Source organism: Neodiprion lecontei, chromosome 2, assembly GCF_021901455.1.
Source record: "Neodiprion lecontei isolate iyNeoLeco1 chromosome 2, iyNeoLeco1.1, whole genome shotgun sequence".
Lineage (NCBI taxonomy): Eukaryota > Metazoa > Arthropoda > Insecta > Hymenoptera > Diprionidae > Neodiprion > Neodiprion lecontei.
In genome coordinates this window covers 15,933,700-15,960,904 of record NC_060261.1, presented here as the reverse complement: position 1 = coordinate 15,960,904, position 27,205 = coordinate 15,933,700, and the positions used below count along the sequence as shown (strand labels likewise).

At 38.0% G+C, this 27,205-nt stretch overlaps 1 protein-coding gene across 11 annotated transcripts in view; it reads left to right on the top strand.

The window, feature by feature from the left end:
- LOC107217046 (CUGBP Elav-like family member 2) overlaps window positions 1-27,205 on the top strand; it is a 373,474-nt gene that overhangs the window by 232,197 nt on the left and 114,072 nt on the right. For all 11 annotated transcript variants that reach the window (XM_046730072.1, XM_046730073.1, XM_046730081.1 and 8 more), the window contains exon 4: window positions 19,206-19,288. In XM_046730072.1, coding sequence (XP_046586028.1) covers window positions 19,206-19,288 — 83 coding nt within the window. The remainder of the gene's footprint in view (window positions 1-19,205; window positions 19,289-27,205) is intronic.

The window sequence follows — 27,205 nt, the reverse complement described above, 5'->3', positions numbered from 1 at the left end:
TGATACATTCTTCTTAAACAATGATAAGGCACAAGCTGTATAAAAACAAAGATTTTAAAACTGCAAGCGTGAGTGAACGAAACTTCAAATAAAAAAAACTCATAAGGCTCGCAATAATGTAGAACCGTTATATTACAGCAGCCTAAATTTGCAAGACTTAAAATATTCTAGAAACATTGTAGCAACATTTCTACAATGTTGCATTAATTATCAATACAATGTTGTTGCAACATGTTTCTAACATTGTCGCAGCATTTCTGCAATATTAAGGTAATATTTCTACAGTGTTCCTGCAAATATAGCATTACACATCAGTACAATGTTCCGGCAACGATCCAAGTATATAAATAAAATGACAACAATGCTTTAATATTCTTGGAACTGGAATTGTTGCAATGTGTCTGAAATATTAAACAATATTTTTACAGCGTTCCTGCAATGTTGCATTACATATCAATACAATGTTCTTGCAACGATCCGAGTATATGAATAAAATTGCAACAATGCTTTAATATTCTTGGAACTGGAATTGTTGCAATATTACTGCAATATTAACACATTATTTCTGCAACGTTCCGTCACAATTCCTGTCACATTACAGCTGCAGTATGGAAATATTATAGCTTCAGTTCAAACCTGTTTCGGGCTGTGCGTGTGTGTGTATATTTGTATAACCGATTGGTAACTGGAATAGATATTGATCGGGTTCGAGAAACTGACGAGCTGACAATAAGCTCGGACGGAATAATCGACGCTGGCATTAATATTTGGCGGATGCTCAAACACGTGAGGCGTACTCGTCAAGAACGAGACGGAGCACATTTGGGGTTATGAGTGAGAGCACAGTGACAGGGGGATGACAAATGTGTCTTATGACGGATTGCCCTAACCCAGCCTTCCCGTTGCCTCACACCTTTAGCACGGGATTCGGAATATCGTTGAAATCGTTGTGAAATTCAAAAATTCCCCACGTTCGTGTGCTCGACGTTCTTCAGCAAGTTCCCTCGATAATTCAACGCCCAGCTTTACTCATCTGCTGCTGAAGAGTCATAAAAATTTCATAATCTAGGTATCACAATTCATGAAAATTTCTTGAGAAACGTAGTTTTTGGTCTCTTTGCATATGCACGCTTCCAAGCAACGAGCTTGCGAACTCAAGGTAGCAAGCTTGAAGTGATTGGATTATTCTTCCGTTATGGTGAACACTTTCATAGAAATCTGCGACAGCCACTTGTTTCTTCCTGCTCGCGGCGAAGCTTGCCTTGGACCGGTATAAAGCTGCCACGCTTGAACCTGACCCCATAGCAGCTATTCAATTGTCCGGCCCGACACCCGTCCACCCTTCCGTGGACCCAGCGCGGCCGTTAAACCACCGCCGACTACGAGACACCTGTTCCCTTCTCCCTCAGGCGCCCCTTCGCCCTGCGAACCCTGCTCGTGACGTGAACAGATCTGTTTATTATACCCCAAGCCTCGTATATTACAAACCAAATCACCCAGTATACCCACACACCATGTGTGCTCGGTTTAACACACCCAGGCGTAACCCTTCGCCCTCCTTTCTACGGTTCTACTTGCCTGCGTTTTCGTACACTGTCGTGCTTTCGTAATGCCAAAGATAAAAAAAAATATCCATACCGGAATAGGCAACGTCTTTCAAGCTACATTTGGCGATTCCTGTTCATCGAAGCAGTGCAGTATTTGCATCGGTGAAATACTTTCGGGCTTATCATATAGATTTGGTGCTAAATAAATAACACTCAAGATATTTGTTTTTTTACTGGAGCGATACCTGCGGGGGAATAAGGATGGTATCTGAAATTTTGATCGATTAAATTTGATCGAAGACGCGAACAGTCACTAATATTGAGTTTCAATGATCAGTTTTTATCGGATCATTGACACCTGGTAAGCATGAAACCGTCAACTTCAGCCTAATGACCTATTCCTTCTTTATTTCAATTCAGTATTAGCGACTGTTTAAGTCTGCATTCAAGCTTGATCGATGGCAACTTTAGATCCGCTAAAAAGGAATATGTTTCGAGGTAAATTCAACTTACATTTGTATTCACGAAAGCAATGCAGAAAACAGCCTTATTGAAATATTTTTGAATTTATTACAATCTTTGTAAAACTTGTGGATAAGAATAATCTAGTAAGTATAAATTGGTAAAAATAATAATTTGACGTTGTGTAGTAAAACATATATCGTGGTTTTGTTTGCATTAGATCCTGGAATGAATATGTTCAAAATTTGAAAAAGACGGAATTAACTGTTAACAATTTACCAGTAATCACATAAACTACAAACCGTTCAAACAGGAAAATGTCGTATCATTTTTGATTCCTTCGTCCAACCGATACTTGTATCATTTTACGCATTTTCAAGAAATTAAACTCACACTTTTGCTCGACCGTAATGATGTACTGAAAACCGCTGTCACAATTTATATTTTCGTTTTGCAAATATTCCATCCATTTTAAAAAATTTTGTTTTCACCTATAAAATAGGCTAAAAATATACCCAATGCACACCTTAAATAGTAGAGACGGATCATTTTTTGTTTCTTATTGTTAAAAATCAATTCATCCAAGATTGATAAGGGTGAAATTTTGAACGACATTAACATGAATCAGTGTATGTAAACTTGGAGAGAATGAATGTGAGACGGCTAATTTTTTACACCACGCAGTTATGTTGGCAACACAGAGAAACCTACAGCGCCACAGTCGGCCGAGCGCGAAACAAACTCAACTTCAATAAACGTAACATAACCCATGACCGTCGAATCTGACGTTGGAATACTTATTGACGTGTCAATCCAACAAGTCATTATCTCCGCGGTATTCTAAGGTTAGATTCGACGCTCATGGGTTATGTTATGTTTATTGAGATTGATTTAGTTTCGCACTCGGCCGACTATGGCGCTGCAGGTTTCTCTGTGCTGCCAACATAACTGTCTAGTGTAAAAAATTAGCCGTCTCAGATTCATTGTTCTCAAGCGTACATGTCCATATGTGCTTATTGGCAAACGTATTTCGATACTATGTCTTAAATTAGGGAGCTATATCAACTCGGAATTCTGACTTGCCGATTTTGGAGAACGATCAGTTGCCCGCGGTGGGATGGTTTCAACCGATCATCTTATTCAGCCAGTGAAAAAACTGAGTTTCACAGTCTCGTCACCTTTTATTGGATCAGTTTTCGGTCGGTACTTGACTCGATGTTATTCGACTAAACAGTGCAAACTGTATAACTGATTTATGGCCTGGTCTACGCAAGTTCGGCTACACCTACGGCGAGTCCAAATGTCCGTAATAACGAAATAGTTCTGTTTTATTGAAATTCTGGAAACCCGAGAGTAATTACAGGCTATATTTAGTACCGGCTTTATCCTCCTTCCTACCTACCCACATATTTGTACCCTCGGCATTTCCCTCGCACTGACTTCTATATTCTCTGTTAAATCCATTAGCTACCCGGCTGTAGCTGGTCCACGTTATTATTATTATTATTATCATCATTATTGTTATTATTATTGCCACTATTATTATAGTCTTCGTTTATGGCCGTATTGCTGTTATTTTGTTGTATTATATACACTTGGCGAAATTCTACTGCGGTAATAAAGTCACGTCATGACGCCTCTCATCGCCTCGTTTGTACAACCTTACCGGTGGGTTTAACCTTCTCTCAGAGTCCGTGAATACCTTATACCTGAAATGCGGTACTAATAGTTCATCAACTTCTTTTTTGATCTTCACAACTATCCACGAATTATTTTTGCTCAACTCACAGGTTCTATGATATTGGCTCCAGTTTCAGAATTGCAAGTTCAGTAATTGCTTTGGCCAAAGCTGTTGCACAATTTGGCTAAAAACAAATATGAAGATATTTGTGGAAAGTAATTAACTAATTTCTGATCATGCTTCACCAAAAATTGACTACCGTTTATCAGCTATAGCTAGTTTCTTGTTTCTTGGACCATTGTTGAACTTTCGACAAATGTGTGAGCGAGTCACGTTCCAATCGAGAAGTCCTTTCGATGGAGCAAACCGGACGATGGCTTCATAGAATTCCGCCTCGACATCACAGCAGCGGTATTCGCTTCCAGCTGTGATTAGGCCCCGGGAACACCCGGCAAAACGTCTGCACAGTTCTGGTTCCAGTTCTACCAATAGCAGCGAATCCCTGCCACCGCCTCGCTCGTACAAAAGATTCACGTTAGTTCAATCAGGGTATTTCCTTGGGAAGACATGGTATTAGGTTGGTACTGCAAGTGGCGTCGCGTCGCCGAGAGCAACATGGGGAAAAGACGAATCAGCGTCAGAATCAAAGCTCTTTTTTTCAAGCTGGTGAAGCCCATTGATTCGATGAGCATTCTGCATCAGAACTTGCTTCGATTCGAATCCTTTTCCTCTTTGATGCCCAATTGAACAGAAATCGAAATTTCAATGCACTTCCTTGAACAATGTTGCAAAAGTTATTGTCCGGGATTGGAAGTACTCGATATGTTTGTGATTTCTAGTGCAGCTTTTTCCGGTGCTTTATGACTGAGCTGAGTAAGTGATGACGGAGATTTGAATTACAGTTTGCTTTGTTGAACAATGTTGCCAAATTTATTGTAGCGGATTGGAAGTACTCTAGATGATTTGCGACTTGTGCTGCAGCTTTTACAGGTGCTTCATTGTTGAGCTTGTAAGTGACGACTGAGATATCAATTCGAGTTTTCTTTGTTGAACAATGTTGTAAAATTTATTGGGTGGGAATTGGAAGTAAGATTCTTAGTGCATCTTTGTCGGGTCCATTATGGTTGAGCTCGTAAGTGATGCCTGAGATCTGAATTTCTGTTCGCTCTGTTGAACAATGTTGCAAGATGTATTGATTATTTGAAGTTCGTACTGCAACTTTTTCGGGTGTTTACTGGTTGATCTCATGGTTTGTGATAAATGTGCGGTGAATATTGAAAAGTATACAAGTAGATTAATCAAAATGAACTCTGGGGTTAGAAATAATACTTCTAGACATTCTAGAATAGAACTGATTGGGCGCACATGTGCATAAACGAATTTGGGTGTATGTGTGTGGAAATAAGATTTGACGTCGGGAGCGTGTATCTCGATATATTTTTATCCGTTCAGTTAGCATCATTGGTATTCCGAGAACGTAAAAGATGGCTTCTTCCTACGGGATAATATCCATGGTTGCGGTGAGGGAGTAAGGAGGGTTTCAACCTCCGACATCGTCCCCAGCGTCCACGGCCCCGTCTTTACCGATAAGATTCTCATTTGTCGCTGGCCTTATCGCGATAACCGTATAAAAACGGAAAAAAGACAGAAAGGAAGGAAGGAATCAGAGAGGAAGGAGGTATCCAGAAAATAAATTCTCAATGAAATCCCATCCCTTCATAACCGGCACCGAAACCCACCAAGTTCCGCACACGTATCATGAAGACGAATCAGTTTTCAATACACGACGTCCAGTCTTGGAACTTGTCCATTGGTGAAAGAGAAACTTCTCCAAGCTTGTCAAACTCAGTTCGCACTGACTGGCAATCTCGGCTTGATCACTGTCCGGTTCCTCAATGCCACTAAGAGTTGCCGGTGGTTAGACCGACCAGCGTCGAGTCGAAGAGGCGAGCTGGGAGTCCAATCGAGAGCTGAACTGGACTCGGTGTAACTCGAGACGGTGGATCAATCGTCGATGGCTGAAGCCGGCTGTGGTTTTCACCTTTGGAGTATGTATCAGGTCCCGGCTTTGTTCTCAATCTAATCACGGAAATTGCATCACTTGATTGATCAAAGATACCAACCCTTATCGGTATGTTCTAATTTATTTACTAGGCCCTACCGCTTCAGGATTGATAGACCCAATCTTCTCGATCAATATCCTTTCGCGTTTTGCTTATATATTACAATGCAAGCAATGTCGGAGCAAAGGGAGCAAATATCCATCAAGGCCCTTTAAAGTGGAATTTGAATTCTGAAATTCTGCGATATTTTCCCCAACCCGATTTTCTCGTGTTCGCAATATCGGAGGGGATTTCATGGAGTGGCCACCGCAAGCGGGTGTCGACCGGGAAAAAGGGAATTTATGAACACTGGACTGGGTTCTGTTTGATATCTTTATTGACATCTCGCCGAACCCGTTGGGAGTCTCTTCCATTTTTTCTCCAACAGAACAACAAGGGTTTCAGAATACCGGACTGAGAAGAAGCACAATTTAATCTCTTTGCCTGTTCACTTTATTGCAGCACGCATGCTAGAAGTAAAGTCTGATTAATCACAAAGCGACTCTGAATTTGAAACGATTTCCGTTTGTTGATGAAGCCATCAAACCCGAAGCAGGTTTAATTTTCCACCGAAGTTAATAAAGCCCTTACTTGGTAACGCAATTAAAATATACCCAATATAATCTTATGACACGGTGTGCCAATCTTAGGGTTCCTTCTTGCCTATACTTAAAATATAACACTCCAAAGAACATAAAATTTACCGACACATGCCGAGCCCATTGAGCCTTGGGATTAATTATATCACTCACGGAGTACCTTGCATCGATTTTTCGCTCGAGGTCTATTCTACGCTTCCGGTTGATCCACTTGGATCAAAGTGAAACTAGCGTAAGCGTTACAAAACCCCGCATTCTAGTGATACAGTCTCACTTTTCTCGGTATCGTTGGATGGTTTCTTTCGGATTGAAATGTACCGAGTTCCACGTGACTGTTCACAACTCCCCCCTCATCACCCGCTGCGGGGTTTTTCTTTCACTGTAAGACGAGTGACGAAGGTTGGTAAGCATAAATTCACGATCGAGTATGAATATTTGGTCCGGACTTTGACGTGGAACATTTCTTCTCTTCCTAGCTGTCAAACTCCACTCAAAGAATATATTCGTTCTTCGTACTCGTTTTAGCATGCTTTGTAGTGTCGTGGAAGCCCGCCGTCGCATATTCCTATCAAAAAGTATTCAAAACGCGCATAGGTAAAAATTTTCCAACAGTCAAAACTCTGATGTCGAACTTCATCAGTCCCTGAAGTCTTTATCGCTTCATTTCTGTTCCTGTAGGCTATTGACGAGTTCTACAAGGGAAGCCTGCGAATGGTCAAGACTCGGAAATCCTGATTGGCCGGTCGAATTTCATCAATTCGAAAACTTTTATTCTTCTTTATCTCCGATTTGGATGGTTACATAGTCCGGAAAGTCAAAACTTTCATGATCAGAACTTAATGATCAAGAATGGTTAAAAACCCGAATGATGAAAATGCCGATTGACCCTTAAGACAGATTTTGTTAGTCAATGAGGTCTTTTGCTTCCCTTTTTTTTTTTTTTCTTCTTTTTGAACTCTTACTCAGTCTTCAAAATCCAAACCACGAATGATCAATCCTTAAAAAAATCACAATTCGACATAGTTCAAATTTCTATATATTTTCAAGTACATCGACTTGATACACAACTCAAATTGTTCCCAATCAATTGAAAGTTTAACTATTCGGAGTTTTGACTATGTTATACCACTCACTGATGTCGAAACCGAAGAAAACTTGTCAATCCACTGAATCTTGATCATTGAAAACATCGAATCACTAGCTGTTTCCGAAAAGTCCTGTCCACTTCGCCTTGGGTTCGGAACTGTGAAGGACTTTTCGAGCCGTGAAGGTATCGAGTGCCAAAAGAGCAGGATAGAATGGAGGGTGGGTCAGATAGGCTTGGCTGGATTGGCGGGGGAGGCGAGCATGTCCCGGCAGATTTCCCCGTGGACTCTGATCACGCATTGGCCAAGTATTAGCCGGTACCCCGCGGGATTCGGGGGACTGGAGACAAGGACTCGCATTTCGTTCGAGTTAATACGCCGCTTTCTCTCCCCTCTTCCTCTTCTTCAACTTCTCTCCCTCTGTCCGTTACGAAATCACCAACATTTTCGCTGATATTACAGCAGGTACCGTTTCAAAACTCTCCCCATTTACCATGGGGAAATTGACTTCATAGAAAGTTCGGTCAGCCTTCAGTCGGAGCAATATTCATGGCAATCACGGCGTCAGTGATCGATATGAGTCCAAGGAGGGTTACGGGTCACGATGTCCTTTGGACCATGTAGATATTGCAAGGAAATTGCAGCAACTTATTTGCGTGAGGTCTAAAATATTTCAGCTACGTTTCACAATGTTGCAGATACGTTACTGTGATTTGAAATATTCCGGATACAGTGCAGTGACAAAAATTTGAATGGATTTGAATAATTCGGACACATTGCAGCAACATCATTTTGCAATATTTGTGATACTTTATCTTACACATTGCAGAAACGTAACGTTGTATTAAGATTGTAAATAATTCCCAACACGTAGTATATTATTGCAGAATATTGCAGCAACCTGTCTCTACAATGTTTAAAATATTTATTGCACATTGTAGAATATTTCAGATACATCTAATAGCACAACATTACATAAAATTGCGAAATATAGTTTACGCTTGATCGTTACTCGTATACGTCGCGCAATGATTCAGAAACAATGCAGCCAAATATCTTTCGGACAGTTGAAATACGCGCAATGCTTCTGCAAAGTTTTGAAGTCTGCTCTCTCACACGATGTACGGCAACATTGTTCTAAGGATCCGAAAAAATATTGACTATAGGAATGTCGGTAAATTGAACACAGTGGTAGAATATTCCCGTACAACATTGCAGCTGGAATTGCAACATAGAAATATCGTAGCAACGTTGCTGGAATATTGCCGCGTGCTTTGTGGAAGGGGAATGAAACTGTCGCGGAATTATGGAAGTAAGCACCCTGCACCTACGTGAGAAGAGATTATGCGTAGCAATTAGGTGGCCGCCGAACGCTCGGTAATTAAAAAACGTGATTACAGCTCGAGCACGCAACCGCACTCCGCAACACGTAATGCGTACCGCGCAATAATCGGGCGCCAAGGCCTGTGTGTAAAAAACGGGGCGAAATATGCAGATTAAACGAATATCAGTTGCTGAGTCGAAAGGCTCTGCGTGTGAACGTATAATACGTGAGTTGCGCTCACTGGTTTGTTGATAAACTTGAGACCGCATTGTACTCGTTAGTTTTTCATACCCATTTCACAGACATTTCACTATTTACATAAGCGCAGTGGGTTCGTGATATTTCGATGCTTAATGAGTATTCAAATTCGGTAAGAATTCCAATATAAAATTTACGAAGTATACATTTCGTGAAATTGCTGCGGATAATTGGTGTTGAATTAATTCTAACTTGCTTCTGAATGATTATAGATTTTTTTAAATCAGTATCAAGATGCCCTCCTTACATATGGGGCGTTCCGCGTCAAATTCGCAGGCCATATACCTCATCCCCTTCGATGCTGATCATTTTTTAGTGTGATGTTTTTAACCAACCGAAAAAGGTCTCGGGAAATTTTTCAAATCTACTTCAGCCACTGGTGAAATTTAAAACCAATTACGAAAATGCCATTTTTTTTAATCTCGAAAGATGCACACTGATTTTATGATTCAAAATGTGATTTTTGAGCAGATCACAATAATGGGATCTCAATATTTACTTTTTTTCACAAGTTTTTAGTTTTTCCATATCGGAATTGTTTTTGCTTTTCTATTTTTTATAAGCCTTGATTTAAACAAATTACAGAATCACATCATTTTCATGATTCGGTGATCTATTTAGATCGGAGAATAGAAAAAAAAGATCAATTCCCACATGAAAAAACTAAAAACTTACGTAATAAATAGTATGTATTTATATCCCATTGTCGTGTGGTGCTTGAAAATTAGATTTCAAATCATAGAATCTGTGTGAATTTTTTTCAGATTTTTAAGAACGGTGTGTTCGATATTGATTCTTCAATGTTTTTCAAATTTCACCGGTAGCTAAAAAAATTCCGAGATCTTTTTGGGTTGATATGAACATGATATCAAAAAATGATCAAAATCAAAGAGGATGAGGCACATGGGCTACTAATTCGTCGTGGAATGCCCCATATGCAAAGAGGTACGTGAGACGGTAGTTTTGACCCCTATTGGTTCTGTGTTTTTTGTTACATGAAGAGTCTTTGATATTCGACTCATCATTTACGGTATTGGCTTAGGTACAATTAGCTAGCTTAGCGAGGACTGCAGAGTTTCCTTTCTATAAGTATTGTAAATTGGTAATATACGGTTCTTTGCTCTTTTTCAAGTCAATCGCGGCTTTTTCCAATCAGAACGTCAAAATCTGAAGCTCTTGGACCCTTCGAGACGCCAGTAGTTCAGTAGGTTCGAACATCAGCGTATGGCCGAAATGCCATATGAATATTTATCCGCGTTCACACGTGTAATTTTCACGTGGACTCCAGCACTCGGATTCTGATACTCAGACCAAGAATGGTAGCAAAAGTAACGAGCTAGTCTCGCGGGAAAACGGCTGAATTTCACACAACGTTGTCTGCGACTTCCATCTGAGTATAATCCGCGAGTCCAATTAGCGATAATTATTACGTGAATTGGGAATTCCTGGCGCCGCTTAACCGCTTCAGGTTTCACCGTCTCTCCATTTCGCCAGATGGCTCGTTTCGTGGTACGTCAGTCAATCCAATTTTCTTCTAACATTGAATGACACTTTGATTGTAACCGATGAGCTTTTAATTAACGACATTGCAGGACAACGACTGCTTCTGATTATTTTCCGACTCGTTTGAAGCAACAGAAATTTTTCATCGCAAAAAAAGGCAACTATCGGAATTCACTTTTGTTTGGTCTCATCACAAAATTTTAGGTTCCTTCCGTTTACCCGACTTCAAATTTCTAAGCAAACTGCGGATATTTCCAAGGTTTGAAATTTACCAGATATGTCGTGGAATGTTACATTATAATTTGCAGCAACTTTTTCGTAAGGTTTTCAATATTCTTACTACATTACAGCAAAGTAACTTACCAGTTTCAAAAATATTGGGTGTACGTTTCAGCAACTTATTTTTGTACAACTTCATAGATTTTATACACACTGATTAATATTCTACAATATTGCATGCAACATTAATTGTTACGAACGGTCTTTCACACGTGTTTGAAATATTGCTATAATGATTCCGTAATATTTCTACAATATTTTAGCAGCTATTTCTGCGTATAAGAAACATTCCAGCAAATGTTTGCAACATTGTGCCACGCGCGGTTACAAAGAATGCCATCGGTTGTCTTTCTTTCCTATTAGCTCGAACCACGAGCTCTGAATTTTGATCCTCATCGATTTCCTCGGCGTTGATACGATCGTCGGTATTTCGAGCGATCGGGGATTTCGCGGATGATTGTCGGCCATTGCGGAGAAAGAGGGATGAAGAAGCAGAAGGTACGAAACTCCGCGGAGTAAAAGTAACTAATCTTTGGACATCATCGCCTAATAGACCTTTAAATCACAGGCAGCAAAATTTTCCCTTCCACAACGTGAAAGCAGACTGCCAGGGTGTAATACTCGTGTCTACAAATGGCCTCATTCGTCGGGGTGCCAACGCTCGACCCGCCGTCCCGCCGAAGAGAACGATGAAAATGAACGAACGAAGGCCTGCCTCGTCCCTTCTACGCGCGGGAACCGGAAGTGCCGGATTATAAATCTTTGGAATATCTCGCTAAAGTCACATTCACCTTCTCACGGGCTTAACAAATATACCCGATTTGTTAGCAAGTGACAAGAAAGGATAAAAACGAGGGGAGAGACGAATAAAAGAAGACGAATAATATCTTTAGATTCTTTCTTCATCAATATCTTCGAGCGGATTGACAGGCGATTCTTTGCTCGAATCCAGGATGTAAAGAAATCAAATTTTCCACACGGAAATACGAACATTGTATTTTCAAAAAATAGTCAGTCTCTGTGTCTGGACACATTTTATCGATCATCCTCACTTTTACACCGTTTCAAACGTTTAATAAATAACACGTTCTGTTCGTTTGAACATTGTGCAGATATTCGACCTGATCGACTTTCTGATTAGATTTATCACCGGAGAAAAATCATCTCTCAAAATGAAGCACGATAGTCAGGACAAATTATACAGAGCCAACGGTGAACAATCGAGATGATCTGATTTGATATATTTGTGCGAAATATTTAGACGAACAAGAATAGGCATCGAAGATAAAAAAAAAAAACGGTGAAAAACAGAGATTATTTTGTAAATAAATTAATCCCGATCCATCCATTGCTAATCATCACCTTGCCTCGTTGTCCGAATCTAAAATTCTTGATTTTAGTTTTGTAATTCGTTAAAAACGAGTTTGTTGAATCGCATTTGAACGCTAGTCGGTACAATGTTTGAGTTTTCGGATAGAAATTTTGTTTTATGTATTGTGAATAATTTGATTAAAGAGTCGAAATTCAGGCCTCTGAATCCTGGACTCCGCTCAAATTTGTAGGATTGTTTTTTGGCCTGCAATACAAAGTCTGTGATGTGCAGTTTTCACTAAGAAGCTTGTCTTAACCCCAATTACAGTTGATTATATTTACAGTTGAATACGTGAAACTTTTAGTGTATTTTTGATTTAAAAATTGGGTTTCATTGTCTTCTAACGACACGGTGAGAAAGTTTTAGTTGCGATAACCTTGATTTGCAACTTTTTACGACTAATATGTTCAATGAGACGTTGTACATTGCATGAAAAGTAATATTTGAAGTTTTAAATGGATGAAAAAATTTCATCTATTATTAATAAGTCGGAAAAATGTAAAGAGTCGTTTCCCCTCGATGATACTAGGTTCGAAATTTGTGAAATAGACAGTGATATTTCTGTGAATTTCAGGAAAAACGAATCGATAGATGTACTCGAGTTTTAAAAAATATTTCAATCTTCAAATTAAAAACTTCAGTAGACGGGCTTTTGCTATCTGTTTGCATTCCATTTTAAAAAAGTACATTAAAAAACACACAACTTGAAGAAAAAAAAACATCCAAATATGATTGAGTTTTTCATAAATTCAACATTTGAGTATCAGAATGTCAATCCAATGTACTTAGATAGCTGAAATATTCTTGATTACAATAAACATGAATCACTCGAGATAACTGGAGTCATATTGAGAAGTATTTGATTAAAACGAAAACGAAATCGTGGAAATCTTTACTAGTTTTATTAACAGTCACTAACGATCTATTAATTTCTGTCTTATTATATGCTTGCAGTGATTTCCCGTTTACCAAGTCATTTTCATTGTTTTCTAGTTATTACCCAGCATTCTAGGTGATTTCCAGTAATTATTTGCAATAACTTGTAAGTATATCCGATCCGAAAATCATTGGAAATTGCCTAGAACACCCAATAACCGATTAAATAAACGAATGAAAATCTGATTGGTACACTGGAGATCAATGAAACTCACATGATAAAACAGAAGTCGATAGAAATATCTTGATATCAATACTAATGGATCGGTCTTATCAATTTGATTTTCCAGCAAATGGTTCCTCGCTTTCGAAACAATTGTAAAGTGACTAAAAATGTCCGACCACCTGATCGATAGTAAATTGAGCGAACGAAAATCCATTAGACAAAAGTGCACCGTAAAACCTCCTTACTTATCTCGGACCAAAAAACACCACAGAACAAAACACTCAACATTAATTGACGCCACTCTCCCCCGAAATTTGATTAACATCATCCATGTAAACAAATATCTGCCTAAAATAAGATGGCACTTGTGTTCCGTATGCAGCGAAGGCAATGGAGTGATTATTGGGATTGTTGTTTTGCAATGCGTCATCTGGTGGAGAAAAAATCCAGGCCAACAGCTGACCGGTTGACATGTTTTCTGACGTAACCTAACCTAACCTAACCTAACCTAACCTCCATTAAGACTAAAAACTTTGGTTATGTGGTGATGGAATAGCTCCGAAAACCAAGCTCCGACATCGTGAGGACATTTTCCAATAAGGCGGCAGTTTGCATTGTAAAATATCTACTAATCACATTACGAGATCATCGATTGGTCGATCTTGAGGATCTCTGCAACCAATTTCACTCCGGTGCACAAGGAACACCAGCGACGCTAGTGGTAAAAATAGTAAATCCAATGTGTACGAATACTGTGACGAGTTTTGTTAATTCTCCCATTTGAGTTCGGTCTCCATGTATGTGTAGTCTTCGCTCATGATGCCTTTCGTAATAATTTCGCAATCCGCCTGACGAAATGGCCGACCTTCCGGTTCGACGCATGACAACATTGACGGATCGAGGCAACAGTTTGGGGTTAGGGAGCCGGATTCGGAAGTACTGATTTATTTCGAGGTTAGTCGGAGAGGCATGGTGATCCGGGGACGTCAGCCCGCCGACGTCTACAGATTTGCTGTTTAGTTTTTGTGGTCGGCAAGGCTAAACCGGCGTTAAACCGACCCGCCAGCTTCTGAGACTGGCTTCCGCGGAATCTCTGCGATTGAAAGAAACGCCAGCAACACCGTTTCGCCGTTTCTCGAACATCAATCACCACCCTCAACTGCTACGCCGACTACACCGTTACGCTTTGCTCACTCCACCATCCGTTCCGAGCTGAGAAAATAACGTAAATCAGTAGATACCCGAAACACTGTTGCCGATTTCACTGTATTTGACACTCAACCGCAACAAAAATTTGAAAAAAAATATCGGTCCAAGAATAACGAAACTTTTTATGAGGAAGAACAAATTCAAACCTGTAATTTCTGCATTTCGACCAAAGTTTTCCGATTCACTGTAAAACATATTTATAATTCCCAGGATGGTTCGCTTTTTAACTTTCCGTTTCTCTGTTTTCGTAGAAAGAAGAAAGTTATTATAATCACCCGAAAAATTAAAAGTTGAGTTTTTACTGCAACACGACGTTTCGAGATCTGGAGGATCACCTCCCACCATTTTTGGATGAACGTCTGTGTGCGTGTGTGTGTGTGTGTGTGTGTGTATGCATGTGTGTGATCAATTTTTTATCCGAAGATATCTTGAGAACGAGTTATCGGATTTCAATAATTTTGGTTTGAATCGACACGGCTTTTACAAACTTAGATCTGATTGGATTTCAGCTTTGAAAATTTCAAAAATAAAATAAAAATGATGATATCTTGAGAATGGTTGCATGGATTTGAACGAAAATTCGTGTCGAAGTTTTTTGAGTCGTTAATCACGAGTCTAAAGTCAGATCTGCAAAATTTTAATCTGGTACATTCAGTATGCTCAAAAAATTCTATACGTTTGGATTTTTATGAAAATTGATACTCGAAGGTTTGTTGAGTCACTGATCACGAATTTGACATTGGACTCCCAAACTTCGAATAAGATAATGACATGATTGCTGTCATTATAATTCAAATTACTATCATTTCAGCTCCAAATTAGTTTGAAAACTGAAGTAGGACCTGAATTCAACTTCACGGCATTTTCAGTAAAGCTCCAATTTCTAGTACAAAAATTTTTGAGGCATTTCACGGGCTTTTATTTTATCCCGCTTCATTATACAATATTAGACTGAAGATTTACGCATCACTCTGAAAAGATTTAATTCACCGAATTTTTCAGAAGTTGCCGGAGAAATTTTGAATAAAGTTACAACTGAAATTAGGCAAACGAAAACAGGAAATTAATTGACACCACTTTTCGTACACAGTGTGTTGACTGAGGCACTAACTTGAGTGGTATTTCAAATTGGATTCTTCCAATTTTCGTATTATCGTTACGTAAGGCTCGCCTGTTTGTCTACGCATTACGCTAATGAATGAAAGTATTTTTTTTCTGATAGTCAATCTGATGATGGAAGTTTCTATATACATATATCGAATATATCTATATTAGGCTCTTTCAGGAAAAAGTAATTCACGATTTTCCAGCGGTACACCCTCCAAAAAGTTTGTTGAGGTTCATGAAAATATTCTGTGACAAGATGATTTTTCACATTTTTTTGAATTTGTGAAAAAACACATTGTAGGACTTCAATTATTATTTCTTTCCTGAAATTTATATTGAACCCAAACATCACGATCCATAACAAACAAATATATCAATCGGGAATCTCATTCTCCTAAATTAAAAGTTCGTATTAAATAATAACTATTTTATGAGATTGAATTGATAAGGAAAAATTTGTCAAATATTATACAATTCTCAAAACATCAACTAGAGAAGTGATGTTACAACTTTGGGTCCTTTTTGTGCCGTGAATTTATATGATTGATGTAAGCAATAAAAATAAATTTCGTTCGCGGTACTTCGTAAATGTAGAAAAATGCATAAAAGTGAAAAATCAACCGAGCGCGATCTTCCACAAAACATAAAACGCGCTTCTTTTGATAAAATCTATATTTTAACCCAAACAACCCTTTTAGGGCTTGCCATGGTGGAAAATTGCAAATTGTTTTATTCTGAAACAACCTAATCTATATAAATATAACCGTACAACAATTAATTGATTCTTATTCGTAATTTGACAATTATTTGGTTAGTACAACTGTGCAGATATCGATTAATGGAAAATGAGGTTTATGGACCCCGTGAATGATGGTAAATATACAATGAGAAATGTTTTACAAACGTTGTTCGAAAAACGTTTCCAATGGCGTGCAAGCTCAGAGAAAGAGAGAGCCCGGTATAAACCGGTGATTTATTCGCCCCTCGTCATATTATACATGCAAATCTGTATCTCCTGCATCCATAATGCATCATTATCTTTCCCCCGGCTGCACAGGCGCCTTTATACTCTCAAAGCACAAGCCTTAACGTCTGAATAACAAACGTTCACGTCGCTCTTAATGTCCTATGAAGTTACGTTTGTTATGTTGGTTAAAAGTTCCGTTGCTTTCTATTTCATCGTTTTGTGTTCTCAAGACATGAAGACATGAAATTCCGTGCGCGACGATCGAAAATGGCTAAAACTTCAATATCTATTACGCATATTAATGAACAATGAACCCTGCTTTAGAAGATGAAACCCGCTGGAAAAGCACTACTTTCAATCAAATTGCTTTGAAATATTCGTTTACTTTGCGCATAGCGTTAAACATTGCCGAAACATTTCAGCGACGCAATTTATCAAGATTTCAAGTATTCCATTGATGATGCTTAATGGTTTTACCACGTAGTAATGATCTTGAAACAAAATTTTTATGCTAGTTTTTTTTTTTTACAAATAATCGCAAAATGTCGAAAATTGGAGAGTATGGAAAAATTTTGAAAAATGTTCCTTTGTTTGATGATTAAAGTCGTTTCTTTTCGGCGAGATTCGAGCTTTTCTTTTGCGTCAGGTCACTAATTTCACACACTGAGAGAATTTTTTATTTCTGGTTACCGCTCAGTCCTTAACTATTTCCATTTTTTTTACCACAATCGAAAAATATAATTGTAGGTACAAAATAAAAATTAGATTTGTAGCTGTTACCAGAAAGTCTAGTATCCATTACTATTCCTTCTCATTATGATCACTGTCACTATATTTTCTTGTAACCGTTGCGAAAATTTAATGCTCGTGCAATAATAAATTGACGTTGAAGCTTTATTTAACTAGAAAAGTAGAGTAAACCTCACAAACTGACTTTGCGTTGCAATTACCAAAAAAGGATCGACAACGGCGCAAAATGGTTACGTGTACCTCGTTTCTTCGTAATTCCAACAATATTCGAATAGTTTTTTTGTTTTTAACGATACCTGTTTTACTGAATTTTTCTAGTCACTGTAACAAATGAAATTTTTCTCAGTGCAGTTTTTAAATTTTCTAAAAAGTATCCAGTCGTTGTACAGAAAATTTCATAACCGAGGACTTGTCCAAATTTGAACGACAGTTTGATATTCAGTCCCAAACTCGTATTTCAAGCAAACCATGAATAAATGCTGATTCTTGAACGTAAAATACTGAGAACGAAGTGAGAAATTTAACCGCAGTAAAAATTTCTCACGAATTCGGCTCGCCTTGAAAATTTGCATGTGGTTCACGGTGAGAAAAGCGAGAGATGATTGGTTCGGTACGAAAACCGAGAGAGACGGGAGTCGTGATTGATCGAGCTTGTTTGTCCGCATGAGCGACGAGTGCTGGGGTTTGTTTCGGGCTATAGTGCAGGTGTATCGTATCCACATCGACGTGATGAGAGAACGTAAATAACGTCATCATGACGGAAATGGCGGGTCTCCGAATTCTCGTCGAGCTTGCGCCGCGCAGGCTTGATTTATCGGTATAAAATACAAAAATATTAATTTTGAATCAAGCCTCCAGATGGTCCGGTGGCGCCAACTTTGATCGTAAATTCAATCCGACCCACCCTCCCCCCCACCGGGCTGCGGGATGTTGCACAGAGCTTTTTCACCTACCCTAAAAATGTGGATGAAAAACTCGTTCCGAGGCTACTAAATATCTCCGAGCCCAGTTGAGCAATTCGATTGCGCCCAGAGCTTTGACAAAGTTCTCCAGGATCTCGATTGAGCCCGGTGCTTAACTCTCAGAAACGCCCACGACGAGGCTCGAGAAGGGGGCGCGAAACCCGGGCACCTGTTCACTTCCCATCGGTTCATTCACGTCGAATCACGGAGCTTTTCCTCCCTCTTTTTCTCCCGATCACTTCAATAATTCTCCGATTTTGCCTACTGCAAGCTGCAATCAACTCCCGGATTTTTTTTTTTTCGATTTTTTGCTTTTTTTTGTTTTTTCTTTCTTACTTTCACGAGTAACAGAACCGTGAATTATGGAAAAAAGGAAAAAACGAAGGGCCATACCGGCTGGGTTTGAGTGTTAAAACTTTTCGCCTACCACCCCGGTTTCTGAACTTCGAAGCAATTGACGACGATTGTTTTCCTTCGTTCCAATCACCCGTTTCAAAGTATTCAAACAAATCGCTTTCGGATCTTTCTCTATAATTTTCAACTGCGAATATAAAGTTGCTATGAAATTTACCTTCCTTTTCGATATTTCTTTGAATGGTAATGAGTATGATAACAAGATTCGAGAGTATTTTATTGTGCTCTACATTCTTGTCAGCCATTTTTCGTTTTACAATTGTAAAATCGAAAACGCCGTTTGCTTTGATTTTTGGTAACTATTGGGGCAGTTTTTATAAATACAAATAAATGGCAGAAAGAATATTAATTTATAGTTTTATTGTCACCTGATCATTGTGACCATAATATTCAGCTCGCGAAGATCACTAACAATATTTTCGATTCCCTTATCGGCAGAGTGAGACAGACAGACCTTATGGTGAAAATATTCTATGTTTCAGGATGTTGTTTCGTGACGTTTTTTACAAGAAAGGCTGCTCTGGAGGCGCAAAACGCACTGCACAATATCAAGACGCTCAGTGGGGTGAGTTAAATTATAATAATTGTAACAATCTGTATCAACTTTTAGACGATCGCTATGATATGACTCTAAAAAATCTCTTCGTTTTACTTGTAATTTATTTTCTATTAGTAATTCAAAATTCTTTTTCGCTTTGTCGAAAAAGTCTAATTGATATTGACACATCGTTTGGCTCTATTTTTGAAATTTGGCAAAGTGAGCTTACTATGCCAATGCTGTCACAACTTCTTAGCAATACTAGACCACGAGAAATGGCGGGGTGAATGCCTGCGGAGTCTCAGGAAAGGGTATATAGATATACGTAATTGAGGGTTGCTTAGTTTCAAAGCTTGGAAAGTTTTAATCGATGATTTAGAGATTCGGGCGAAGTTGAATTTCCGCTGAGTGGGTAGTTATAACGGGGATTTTAAACGGGGGTTGAAACAAACTTGCAGATTTTCTTTACCCTCCTGGTCTCTGAGGATGAGCGAGAGCGCGAAAAATTTATCAACTTTTCGGTGTAGGTATTTTATCTTCTCGTGATTTCCCGTTTCTCATTTGTCTTGAAATTCTATCTGGAGAAACGGTTTGGCTTTAATTAAATACATGAGATACTTTGTAGACAGAAAAAGTTTGACGAACAAATTTTCTAATTGACTTACGCATTTGTAAATTAATTATGTACTCATCTTCGACGACAAAGCTGCGAGGCTGTACAAGGCGGGTCGAATCCAGGCGACTACTCAATTTCGTAATGCGCATTTTACCGTGTACCTTAAACGCGTCGCAAGCTCACCGCCTTTGTCATTCAGCCCTGAGTATAAAAGCTCCGAGTTTTCATCCTATACATCTATCTACTTGTCTCGTGCCTCGTTTCCTTCCTCCGTATTCCAACGCTTTCTAAGCCCAAAACCGCTGCTTTTCTGACAGCCAAAACAACGTTTCTTTCCCTCTCCATCTCTATCTCTCCTTCTCCTTCTCTCGCTAACTAAGAGAATCCGCGACCTAATCCATTGAGTGCTTACATAAAGCCAAGAGCTTGCGGCGCCCGCCGCACACCGACGCCTTTGCCGCCGTGCTTAAGCTTCAGATATTTATTGTCATACAAATTATTCCCAACAGACTCCCAGAGACGGATGAGGCAGCTTTACCCGCCAGTCGCAACACACGTTCACAAACAGTACGCAATATCGCAGATACGTTGCAGAAACGCAACTTAGCAAAGTTTCAAATAACATTTCAGACACGTCGTGCAATATTTTAGAAATATTGTAGAAACGCAACTTAGCAAGGTTTAAAATATTATTCCAGACACATCTTGCAATATTTTAAAAACATTGCAGCAACGTTTATTGAAATATTTTAGACACATCACGCAATATTTAAAAAATATTGCAAAAACGCAACCCAGCAAAGTTTGAAATATTTTAGACACATCACGCAATATTTAAAAAATATTGCAAAAACGCAACCCAGCAAAGTTTGAAATATTCCAGATACATCGAGAAATATTTGAGAAACAGTGCAGAAACAAACACATCGCGTAATATCCGATAAACATTAAAAAGACGCAACTGTGCAAAGTTTCAAATATTTCAGATACATTGGGCAATATTTTAAAAACATTGCAGCAACGCCATTCTGGTAGGTCTGAAATATTTCAGACACATCGCGTAATATTTTAGAAACAGTGCAGAAACAAACACATCGCGTAATATTCGATAAACATTAAAAAGACGCAACTCTGCAAAGTTTCAAATATTTCAGATACATCGGGCAATATTTTAGAAACATTGCAGCAACGCCAATCTGCTAGGTCTGAAATATTTCAGACACATCGCGTAATATTTTAGAAAAATTGCAGCAACGTTACTGTGCAAATTTAGAAATATTTCGAACACATTGCGCAATATTTGATAAATATTTAAAAGACGCAACTCCGCAAAGTTTGAAATATTTCAGACACATCACGCAATATTTTAAAAACATTGCAGCAACGTCATTCTGCTAGGTCTGAAATATTTCAGACACATCGCGTGATATTTTAGAAAAATTGCAGCAACGTTACTGTGCAAATTTAGAAATATTTCGAACACATTGCGCAATATTTGATAAATATTTAAAAGACGCAACTCCGCAAAGTTTGAAATATTTCAGACACATCACGCAATATTTTAAAAACATTGCAGCAACGTCATTCTGCTAGGTCTGAAATATTTCAGACACATCGCGTGATATTTTAGAAAAATTGCAGCAACGTTACTGTGCAAATTTAGAAATATTTCGAACACATTGCGCAATATTTGATAAATATTTAAAAGACGCAACTCCGCAAAGTTTGAAATATTTCAGACACATCACGCAATATTTTAAAAACATTGCAGCAACGTCATTCTGCTAGGTCTGAAATATTTCAGACACATCGCGTGATATTTTAGAAAAATTGCAGCAACGTTACTGTGCAAATTTAGAAATATTTCGAACACATTGCGCAATATTTGATAAATATTGAAAAGACGCAACTCCGCAAAGTTTCAAATATTTCAGATACATCGGGCAATATTTTAAAAACATTGCAAAAACGCAACTCAGAAAAGTTTGAAATATTTCAGACACATGGCGCAATATTTCAGAAACATTGCAGCAACGTCATTCTGCATGGTTCGAGATATTCCAGACAAATCGCCAAATATTTTAGAAAGATGGCAGAAATGTAACTTTGCACGGTTTTAAATATTCCACAATGAAAATTACAACATCCGTGTCGCTGGAAGGTTTGAAACATTTGAATTACATTGTGCAATCTTTCAAAAATAAGCAGCAATGTAAAATTCCAAAGTTTGAAATATTTCAAATAGTCTGGTATTGCTGCGATGAGTCAGCGGCATATTTCTATAATATGAAAATGTCCGAAAATTAATAGATCGCGGGAATATTTGCGCATTTTTTTTTTTTTTTTTTTATGCACACGTAAAACTGCAATATTTTTGCAACTTCGCAGCTGTAAGGTGTTTGGATATAGCGAATTTAAAGATAAATAATTTTGTCCGAATGATATGAATTTAGAAACCCTGCGGAACTTTTATTCAAAAAATTGAGCTTCGGTACGAAGCTTGAACACCCAATTTTCTTTGCAATGTACCATCTGCCGTTTGAAAGTCCTTCGGAAATCATACAAAATTCTATTTTTAAGCGTTTGTCGTCGGTATATCTTAAAATCTGCGAGTAATTGCAATAATTTCAAAGTCGCTGAAAATTTTCTGTTTCAAGGGAAGAATCGTCATACAACGCGCAATAATTACAACCTTATCGAATCAATGTCTCATTTCCCGAAATATTTTTCAAAGATCAACTCATGCCGTTTCCTTCAAGAAAATCCCCGCAGGGCAGCTGCAATGGAGATGTAAAGGTTGTATTTCATTTAAAGAGTACAAACAATCGGCCCTAAAATGTCGTCACGTCTCTTGTTAGAACTCTCAAAAACACCGGGGAACCATTTTGCATGTTGTAGTTATTATATCGTTGTTTCAAGATTTTTTTTCCTCTTCTTCCTACTCTTCCTGACAAGACGAGGGACGTTTTCGAAGCCCTGGGGTGCGACGGTATTTCAATGGAACGTCGAAATTACGGAACAAAAGTTCTGCCTGAAAATTCAGAGCCAAAAATGAAAGGGAAGAAAAACGCAAAGGCGCGTAAAAATTGACGAAACGACGAGAAACGGAACGATATAAGCCGTACAAATAAAATGTTGGTACATACACACATCTCCGGAGTAAAAGAAAAAAGACGGAAAGACGAAGTCCTCCTGATGCTGTGGATCTATTGTAAAGATAAAACGACTCTTTCTTCTCTCTCTTTATGTTCATCTCTTTCTACCCCAGACTGACTGTGAAAAAAAGTGAATTACAAAGCGATGTTTTCCCAATTGAAGGGTTCACTGAGTAAGGATCGTGGGTTGATGCAAGCTCTCGGAACAGCGCAAAACTAAAAGGAGTAAAGAACGAGAGGGGAGCAGAGACTCTCTGCATTTGAAGAACTTTTGCTTTATACTCGTATTGGATTCCGTTTCGACCCTACGACAGGAAATAGAGAGCCGGTCTCTTGTCACAGTAAAGACTCGAAGGTATCCAGACGAAAAACTGTAAACCATGAAGGCACACAAGGTACAATCAATCGGAATAAATCAAGTCAAACTGAAGTAACAAGAACAAAATCTTGTCTGCGTGAAGAAATTTTTAATTCTGTGAATTCGAACTCAAATACGGAAAATTTATATCGCATTTCGAATGATTTTAGAGAAATTACGCTTTCGAGTCATTCTCATTTTTCCTTTTTCTTTTCATGCAAGAAATGTAAGCCTTGCAAAATCTTAGTCGGCACACAACCGCATGTTTGCGGATAGAATTTTTCCTGATAGTTCTGATCAGTCTTTTAAATCCGCTACAGGTTGTAATAATTATATGAACTTTTATTTACCATTATGAAATTTTTGGCAAATTATCCAAAATTCATCCATCACAATCCGTAAAGTATAATTACACGATCAAAATGCACCTCGATTCAAGAAATTGACTATTTATTTCACGTTTTTTCACGCAAACATCAATTGCTAAGTTTCATTTCTTTGAATTAACGGCTATCGATTGTTTCTCCGTAGAAAATAAAAAAAAAAAAGAATCTTTTTTCAAAATTCGATTTCGTCAACTTGAATTCTAGTGTGATAAACTAAATAATTCACTCCATCCTAATCAGCAAAAAATTAAAAACCTGTGAAAATCAACTACAATCGTACAATGGTTGACAAATCCAAGAAATCATGTTTTTAGATAATGGCTTACAATTGAATGAAAACGAAACGTATATAAAGTTTTTTTCAATTATGATGACGCAGAACTGATCTTATTTGCGAATGAATCGCCAGTCGGATTTTCTTCAGCCTCACCATTCGATCATAAAAATTCGCGATGATCGACTGAATTTCTACAGCCTGAATTGATAAATGTGGATGCATATCTAAAAATGATGGGTGCTTATTACAGTTTGAATCCTTTTGGCGATTTTTTAATAATATTTCCATGTGAATTCTCACTTTTATCAAACGTATTGTCGTATACATTCGATTCATGAAAAATCAAACGTTACTATGATTAAAAAAAAAGAAATCAGAAACAATGACTCAAAAATTCATAACTTTGTCACTTTTTTTATATTTTTAACCGAAATTCGGAGGGAATAATTCTTAGATGTAATACTTTTGTGAGAAAAATGGCAGCAAAAAAATGATATCGAGATCAATGAGCGTAAAAATCGTAACCTTATCAACTTTTTATATTGCCAACTGAACGCTGGAAGTTATAATACTTTTGTGGAAAAAATAAAACGTTGAAATAAATCATAACGAGATCACTGCGCAAAAACTCATAACGCTTTTAAATTTTTTTTTGTATTATTTATCGAAATTTTGAGATGTCACTCCATAGATACGATACTTTCTGCATAGTATTTAAGCCGAAAGTGATCAGCGTACCAATTATTTTCATTTATTCACCCGGTGTTACTATCGTGGCCTAAAAAATTGCCCTTGAAACAATTCGTTGATAATATGCATCGTCAAATGAGAGATGATGAATAAATTTTGTCAACGTTGAAATCGCACTGCTCCCCGAAAGTGTGAACAGTTTTAATAACATATTCAGGAATCCTGGGAGAGAGGTTCTCTGACGTTATTTATTTCCCCGTATAAAACAGGCAGGCAGGGATTGTTAAATCGGTGTCATAACTTTTCGGGAACAGGTATTGTAGGCATAATGTAAATTAATAATGGCTCGACGCCGGCTGTACAGGTGTTCAGAAATGCCTCGTTGCTGCTGCTGCTGTTGCTGCTGTTGCTGCTGTTACCCGCTTAACGAACATCGCTCAGTTGCTTTCTAACGAGTAATTTAATAAATAATCACTCGTTATACCTCCAGCGAGCGAGTCACTCCACCGCTTGATCAACGCTGTCCGGTTACGGTAATTAAAATAAAATTTAAAAAAGCAAGGTCACCCGAAATTACCTTTTTCCCTAACAACCCGCCACCCCCACCCCTCTCTCTTTCCTCACGCGAACGAATAAATCCACGTTACAAACATACCGTATTCTGCTTTACCTTTTAAGCCTTTCCAGACAGCCGCGCGCGTTTGGTATTTTTTTTTTTTTTTTTCCAAATTCCGTTCGGGCACCGAATATAAAAAATTTCATATTTTATTTCAATTGCATGGAATGTTTTTGGTAAATGTTATGGCTTCGAGTGTACCGAATCAGAAAATTACTTCCATTTTTCTCCATCAAGTACAGTATTTTTACAAAATACGAGATGTTTGTATGAAAAAAAAAAGAAAGTGTAACAGTAGTGAAAAAAGAGACCATTTCATTGCAATGAAGTAAATAGTATTTCTTATTGTTGGAATACGAGCGAATTATCTTCACCTTGAATTAGCCTGGTTATATTTGTTTTCCTTAGTGTCAAGATGAAAGTATCATAAGTAAGGAAAAAGAAACTGACGATGTGTGCGAACGTAGGAGGAGAAACGATACTGTTGAACCAGAGACTCAGAATAGAAAGGGTTAAATGAGACGCGCGCTTACCAAACAATTAAGAACTTTCCGTATATGTAATTTACATAATATATATTATTATTATTGTAATAAAACTACCGCTTTCCATTTCAACAAAACAATAAATCCAACACTTATGAAATTGAACATATAATTTCTTCATAAAACGGACTTAACATTTCGTGTTCATTCTTTTTGTCTACGAAACCTTTTCTTCTTGTCTTTGATACCTCTCCGAACACGCTTCCGCTAGAATAACAATTTTGTGTATACTCAATCTTCTAACAAAATGAACGAACACTGTCTGTTTTTGGCTGATTCAACTCTCTTAATTTTTGATAACGGGATCGAGAAGAAAACGAAAATCAGACTTTTCTTCAGATCACATAATTTTGGTGTAAAAATTGCATACGCTCGATTACTGTAATCGTGTTCTTGAATTAATTTGACGTTTTCAAGACAGTAAGAAAAAAACAAATTTGTGCTCCGTTTTACAACCATTTTTAAATTCCCAACTTCACATATTTTCGATACCTCGTTTTGTGCAATTTTATTCAAGAAAAACAACATCTCACGCAGAAAAATGTCGGTTAGAAATATGTTACGGTGTTACACCTGCTGAGCATAAAGAAAATCCTGGTGAAAATTGTTGAATTGAATGACGGGAACAACCGAGAGTTCATTATACGAAGAGAAAGCGACTGAAATAGATTCGAATACCGCAGTACGGCCATTCAAGCAGGAAACTAATATCCCGTAACGAACAATTGCTGGTGAGTGAATGAGTGCAAGCTTTGTGTGTGAAAATTTTCACCAATGAGGTTTTTCAATTATTCGAGGCAATATTTCAAATCCATAGAATTTTAAACGCAAAGGAAACTCTCAACGAACCGGCTCTTCGAATTTCTCTTCAATCTATTTCGAATTGTTTTTTTTTTGGGGGGGAAATAAAATATTTCTTCTAACGCGAAAGAGAAAATATTTTTTTGGGAAATAACATATTTCTTTTAATGCGAAAAAAAAAAAAAAAAAAACTTGTATCGCGCAGCTGAATTCTCGATCTTTTGCATCTGATTTAGCCCGAAGTACCAGACGTGGATGTATAATTAATCATTCAGTCCTTGCAAAGCCTCGAAGTTATGTTTGGTTTGGTTGCAATCGAGCTTCGCTCCGCAGAACGTCAAGAAAACGATACCCAGGCTGCTCCAGCCCTCGAGCGAGTTAAACGATGTAATTAGTGTTTAGACAGATGAGACCCAACGGATCGTACAATTCTCTGATAAATTCTCGGAAAATGAATGGGATACTAGGATAAAATCGTGCGGAAGAAAAATGGTACGATA